This window comes from Cimex lectularius, unplaced genomic scaffold (genome assembly GCF_000648675.2).
Source record: "Cimex lectularius strain Harlan isolate CLEC.00 unplaced genomic scaffold, Clec_2.1 scaffold117, whole genome shotgun sequence".
Lineage (NCBI taxonomy): Eukaryota > Metazoa > Arthropoda > Insecta > Hemiptera > Cimicidae > Cimex > Cimex lectularius.
In genome coordinates, this window is record NW_019392706.1 from 1417529 (window position 1) to 1424754 (window position 7226).

A 7226-nucleotide genomic window follows, 5' to 3' on the forward strand; every position below is an offset into this window, starting at 1 on the left:
GGTAGCATTTGTTTCAAAGCTAAAGCATGTCTATGAAATTTAACCAATTTCATAGATTTTTGAGAATCAAAAAATGTTTTTTGTTTAGCTTTTTTCCGTCAAATTAACACTTTGTAACATCTAATAAACCCCTACTTTAAAGAATAACAAAAACTTGTGATATGGTATAAAATATAAGTTTTAATGTAACTTTTGATGACCGTTGAATTATAATTGTGATGTTTATATCGGTGTGTGATGGGATTATCGGTCGATGGTTGTTGGCATAAAAAAAACGACTTCATATCCCGGCCTAAGTTTCGATTTAATTTTAAATCTTTTTCAAGGTTGTCTGTACATTTTTTATTTTTACAGAATTACATATATTTTTTATATACATGAAGGCAAAAACCTAACTACCGGCCGATATTCCCATCACACACCGATATAAACATCACAATTAAAAGTTTTAAATTAATTTTTTTTTCATAGGGCAATTGTCCGTTTGTAAATAGATAAATAAACTTATATATTATTATTATTATTATATATCGGATATCGTCAATTTAACAGTCGTTTTGTTTATGTGATGTGAAAATCGTTGGTCAGGTTTTATTTCGTTTTTGTTGTTCGTCTGACGTTATTATGTATAATTGTATATTGTATAATAATATGGGAGATGTGTGTCACTCCCCTTCTACGTGTAGGTGGAAACTGCAAGTCGTTTTAGGGGCGGCGGCTCGGTCGGGCGTGCTAGGCGTCCGTCTCTCGATTTCTACGATGGAAAACGGGAAAAGTGATTCGAAAGGGCCGAGAGCCTGTGACTTGTGAGGATTGATCGCGTAAGGCGGCGGCGTCTGCCCGCTGCGACGCTGCCGCCGAGCCCGAGCCGCTTGGTAGACGGTACTCGGTAGCGGCAGCCCGCGGAGGGGCTGGCAGAGCGAGTTGGTGGGGATTTTAAATGAAAATGGAGAGGGGAACGGCTGCGGTGGTGGTGGTGGTGGAACGCCCCCCTTCGCCACGACGACGGCCGGTCCGAGTCGTGTCAGTCAGTATCGGAGCGAGCGTGTCGTAGTCATGTAGCGTTAGGATGTCTTAAAATGGAAGATACAGAATCGATGCTGACAGAGTTACCGGTTTGTAGATCTCGGCACCCGTTCGGTAATGCAGTGCTCCACCGCCCCCACCTCAACCTGCCGCCCTCCCCGGCGACGACGGACTCGAAGACGCACGTCTCCTACTTGTACCCGGAGATCCTCGCCTTGATATTCAGCTATCTGGAAGTGCGGGATAAAGGGAGAGCGGCTCAAGTGTGCACCGCCTGGAGAGACGCTTCGTATCACAAGTCTGTGTGGCGCGGGGTCGAGGCGAAACTGCACCTACGGCGGGCGAACCCGTCTCTCTTCGCGAGCCTCGTGAAAAGGGGCATCAGGAAAGTGCAAGTGCTCTCGTTGAGGAGGAGCCTGAGGGACGTGGTCCAGGGCATCCCGAATCTCGAATCCCTCAACCTGAGCGGCTGTTACAACTTGACTGACATCGCTCTGGCGCACGCTTTCGTCGTCGACCTACCGCCCGATTTGACCAAGCTGGACCTCTCCTTGTGCAAACAGGTGACGGACATCAGTCTGGGCCGCATCGCCGAGTACCTGAAGAACCTGGAAGTGTTGGAGTTGGGAGGATGCGGGAACGTGACCGACACCGGCCTCCTCCTCATCGCCTGGGGTCTGAAAAATCTGAAACGACTGAATTTGAGGTCGTGCTGGCACGTCTCGGACCAGGGGATCAGCCATCTGGCCGGTCTGAGCCGAGGGGCCGCCGACGGAAACCTAGCCCTAGAATACCTAGGGTTACAAGACTGTCAGACGCTAACGGACGAAGCGCTGAAACACGTTTCCGTCGGCCTGGCCGGTCTCAAGAGCATAAACCTCAGTTTCTGCGTCAACATCAGCGACAGCGGGCTCAAATACCTGGCAAAAATGCCCGCCCTCAAAGAGCTCAACCTCAGGTCATGTGACAACATCTCCGACACCGGTATGGCCTACCTCGCCGAAGGGGGATCCCGGATCACTTGCCTCGACGTCTCCTTCTGCGACAAGATCGGCGACCAGGCACTCGTCCACGTCTCACAGGGCCTCTTCAACCTCCGGGCCCTCTCGATGAGCGCCTGCCAGATCTCGGACGAAGGCGTCTGCAAACTCGCAAAGACCCTCCACGAATTAGAAACTTTAAATATAGGTCAGTGCAGTAAAATAACGGACAAAGGTATCCTCACCATCGCCGAATCCCTGAGGCATCTCAGGTGCATCGACTTGTACGGTTGCACCAGGATAACGACCACCGGTTTAGAGAGGATTATGAAACTCCCTCAACTGAGCACTCTCAACCTCGGCCTCTGGCACATCAGATGACGACCGACTACTTCCCAAAATGTGATAATATTTTTTAATTATTTGTTAACGCTCAATTTTTATGTGTTCTGTCGTTAATTTTTGTTTGTTGTTTAGTAGACTATTTTCTAGGTACGTAAAACTTAAAACTGCGTATAGGCAAAACGCTTTCCATGAAGAATAAAAACCTCATCTCTCACAGGCCCCGTGAGTTGAATAATTGCGGGAATCTAGCTGCGTTTTTTTTTCGCGGTTTATTAACGTTTATCCGAAGGGTTACTTTTTTCTATTAATAAAAAAATTGATTCATTATTTAATGTGCAAGTAATTTTTGTAAGACCTGAAAAATTAAGTTATTAGATATATAAAAAAAAAAAAATCTTGGTCCATCAGGAACCCAGATGGAATTTTGTTTTATTTCTTTGCTTTTTTATTTTTCTCTTTTTTTTTAAGAAAACCAAACCGGTTTTGAAGACCGCTTCAACCGGCGGATCCCGTTTTTGCCAGTTTTTTTTTTTTTTTTTTTTTTTTTTAATTTTACCACAATTTTTGCCCTCTTGTCACAAGCCAGGGTCTTGTTTCTGGCTAGTTAAGTTTTTTATTCTATTTTATTGGAAAGAGTTTTGCCATTTGATTACTACGTCTATAATAATACAAATATAAAAACAATTGACGATTTTTATATTTTTATGTGGATATAATATAAATAGCATTGATAAAGCGATATATATATTCATATATATCAATACTTATACATATACTTAAATGTACACAGACGAAAACCAAAAAAAAATCAATAAAAACATGATGAATTTATTGTGTAGCAATATAATCTTTTAGTTTTTAAAAATTATTAAAATTGCATTAATTTTTTTTTTAATTACAAAAAGGAGGGGGGATTAGTAAAGAAAAATGTTGAGACATTGTCGATTTACCGCCATTTTTGCCGGATTTTCACATTTTAACAGTGTGATAACCCCCTCGGGTGCCTAATTCAAAAATGATTTTTAGCCTATGAAATTTTCTCATTTGGTTAATCAGTTGAAATTTTATGAAAAACGTGGAAAAGAAATGGAACGAAAACAAGGGCTAAGGTGTTTTTAGTTACGGATTTTTTTTCCGGTTTCTCTTTTTTTCGTTTGCAATTACTTGCGACTGCCTGTGCTGGTGTTTTACCCTCCGTTGATCCCTGGTATTTTATGAGCCCGTAGAACGAAAAAATATTTTACCATGTTGCCATTTCTATTTATAATTAACATAATGATGCCTGGCCTGGTTCATGACGGCAGGCTAAAAACGATCTTTTTTTTCTTTTTGCCCAAGGGCTTCAATGTTATTTTTTATTATCAAAAAGTTGTATATTTACGTTTGTACATTGTTTAAAAACCAATAATCATTGTGTGTGATATTTTTTATATAAATATGTATGTGTGAAAAGACACACAGCACATTCTGAAAAGTCGAGATTTAAAAAAAATTGTGACGCGCTTTGTTATATATATTTAAAAAAAATAGAGAAGAAAATTTCACCTCCCAGGAGTGGTTCATTGTAAAAAATATACATATATTAAAACAACAAAAGAAAAAAAACCAACATAAAAAAATAAAAGTGCTTTTCTAGTAAAAATAATTGTTCTGGTGTTTCTCGCCCGCCCTGAAACTTGTGAAAATATTCTCCTGAGTCCGTCGGGCTCTTCCAGGTTAGAAGGTCTACCTCGGTACTAGAATAAAACATAAAAAAAGGCACTTTTTCGTGTACCTACCTGGCTTTCATTCCCTTCGACCTTTTGCTTTGTGAGTGAATGACAAAATACTGAGAGATCACTCCTCCCAAAAACGAGTTTTACTTGCTGAAAAACAACGGTTTTTGTATAAGTTGGCCTCAACGTTTAGTACAAAACCGCCTCTCTTCAAAATGCATAATGCACTGATTGTTCAACAATCAAAAACATATCCAACTCTTAACTGTTAAAATCAAATCTATATTGTATTGTTAAATTTGACTTTCGTATTAACTATATTAGCATGTAAAGTTTAACAGTATTTCCAGTAAAATAACATAGTGGAAAAATATATATTCTAGTGCTCATTCAGGTGGCAGAAGGTTGGAGTTTTCCAAAGGTATCCAGCATCTAAACTGTAAGTAAATTATTTTTTTAAGCCCTAAACTGGTATTTCTTTATTTATTCTTGGGTAAGGTGGTTGAAGTCACTTAATCTCGTTTTCAATTTGTGAAAAAAATTTCGTTAAACATTGTCCGGAGTTTAGTTCCTAATCTATATATTTCTGGGATAACATTACTTTTACATATCACTTTTTCCAGTATTATCTCTATAATGGATATCAGTACCATAAAACTCTGTAGTCCATAATTCAATGTTGTCTTGAGTGAAATCGCTCATATCTCCCCGGACTAAAGCTACTTTTACTTACCCCCTTGCTCCTCTATTATCAACAATTGATTTCACTGGCATTACGTTACTTAATTTATCATTGCTTTTAATTAGTAAAGTTATGTATTTTGGTTATTCATAGTTTTCATATATCAACTTGTCTTTAGTATCTTTTATAATATTAAGCGTCTTGAGGAAGATCGTTAATGTATCTCACTAGATTAAGGTTATATTTCCTTATCACTGTGTCCAGTATTCACCATGATAGGTGTTCACTTTATCATTACAGCATTACAAGACCTAATCATTGTCTCTATTAAAGTTTTAATGCGTTTTGTTAATCATTATTTTCAGTAATCATCTTTAAGTGATATAATGTGGGCGTTACTTTATCTTGAGTAAGATCGTTAATGTATCTCACTAGATTAAGGTTATATTTCCTTACCACTTTGTCCAGTATTCACCATGATAGGTGTTCACTTTATCATTACAGCATTACAAGACCTGATCATTGTCTCTATTAAAGTTTTAATATGTTTTGTTAATCATTATTTTCAGTGATCAACTTAAAGTGATATAATGTGGGCGTTACTTTAACTTTATCTTTATCTTGAGGAAAATCGTTAATGTATCTCACTAGATTAAGGTTATATTTCCTTATCACTGTTAAACTGTTGTATTAAAGTTTTAATACGTTTTGTTAACCATTATTTTCAGTCATCATTGTTAACGGATATATTGTGGGCGTTTCTTTAACTTTATCTTGAGTGTGTGTTGTTTGGTGACCGTTAGTCAATGATTATTTAGATATCTTCAGATGCGGTTTGGTGTGACGTAGTTTTTAGAAAAACATTTTCTTTATTGTGCCAACGTTTCGATCTTTATTGAGATCATCTTCAGGCCTCAATAAAGATCGAAACGTTGGTACGATAAAGAAAATGTTTTTCTAAAACCTACGTTACACTAGACCATTTCTCACGATCTCCAAATAATGTTTACTTTGAATAAAATCGTTAATGGATTTCTGGGATAACATTACCTTTACGTATTACATTTATCATTGTCTTTAGTACATACTTTAATTTCGTCTTGGGTAAATGGTTAGTGTACATATCTCTCTCTGATCAAGGGTTACTTTTCCTTATCTAGAATTGATATCACTGGCATTACATTATTTTATTTTTGATTGTCTTTAATTAATAAAGTTGTTAATGTATCTCAGACATACATTATACTTAGTTATTATAAATCATAAATAATGGAGTGAGTGTGTTGTTCAATCTTTTTAAAAGATAGTTCCTACTTAAGTTAATTGTTTTCAACGTCCTGATTTCAAGCTTATAGCTNTTTGATTCATTTATATGACTAATATTATTTAGATACATATTTAAAATGGGAGGTAATTCAAAATCTATTATATATTAATGCATTTATCTCCATATTCGATTTTACATTTTTTAATTGAAAGTTTCTCAAACCAATCTAGTTGCCGCCCTTTGTTGAAATTGTGGTACAACTGGTTGTATTTAAATTTAAATTGTGTTTTGTTTCTTTTAGATGGTGCTTAAATTCAGAGAATTTGTTCGATTTTGGCCAATGTTCTTTAACTCTCGTTTTAATTTCTCTACCGCTTTATCCTATATATTTAATGGCACAATTATTACAATTAAGTTGTTAAACCCCGCTTTTTGCCAATTTGTCAACCTTGTCTCTAGGTTTTGAAAGGATGTTTCTAAGTGAACGCCTACTTCTAAAAGCTACTCTAAAATCTTCTTGTTTAAGAATTTTATCTACTTTTTCTGATAGTTCACCAATGTACGGCAAACAACGTAAACCCAATGATTCATTTTTGGTGGGATGGCTGAGTCTAATTGTTGCTTCCTTAAAAAGTTAATTTTTTAATTCTGTTAACTAGCAATCTATCAATAAATATTTCTTGATATGCACTGTTTTTAGTTAAGGTTTAAATAGTTTTTAATTGTTTTTTATAGTTAGCAGGTATTAAAGGGAGTTTTAACATCCGCCTGTGAGCGAAATGAAACCAGCGTAGCTTTTGGGCCCATGGGTGAGAAGAATCCGCTGGTATCATGTACGTGTACTTGTGGGTTTTTTATATACGGCTATTTCGATTAGGTTGTTTAATATGGACAGTTTTAAGTCTAAAAAGTTTAAACAACCATCTTTATTAATTTCCAATATACAATTTATATTACCGTGCAACGTATTAATTAGTTGGAGAAGTCGGTAGGCGAGAGGTCTGGAGAATAGGGAGGGCGAGGTGAAAGAATTGCATTGCTTCAATTTGTGAGCAATACATTTCGGCATTGATTGTTCGCCAGGATTCAAGAAGCTGTAGTAAGAAAATCAGCCCAAATGAAGCCCACCAAAGAATCACCATCACCTTTTTTGATGAGTTGGGTTCTTTGGAAAATGTGGTGCTGCTTCTCCTTGTCGAGTCACTGCCCAG

General features: G+C 37.2%; 1 protein-coding gene across 1 annotated transcript; it reads left to right on the forward strand.

Annotated features, from left to right (window-relative positions):
* Window positions 1-981: 981 nt before the first annotated feature.
* Window positions 982-2719, forward strand: LOC106671025 (F-box/LRR-repeat protein 14). Its single transcript, XM_014401777.2, has one exon. It carries the CDS (start codon window positions 1080-1082, stop codon window positions 2385-2387), a length of 1308 nt encoding a protein of 435 aa, XP_014257263.1. The 5' UTR covers window positions 982-1079; the 3' UTR covers window positions 2388-2719.
* Window positions 2720-7226: the final 4507 nt, after the last annotated feature.

Bases quoted from the DNA above. Each gene is read 5' to 3' on its own strand.
- LOC106671025 (XM_014401777.2), top strand. From the start codon at position 1,080: ATGGAAGATACAGAATCGATGCTGACAGAGTTACCGGTTTGTAGATCT.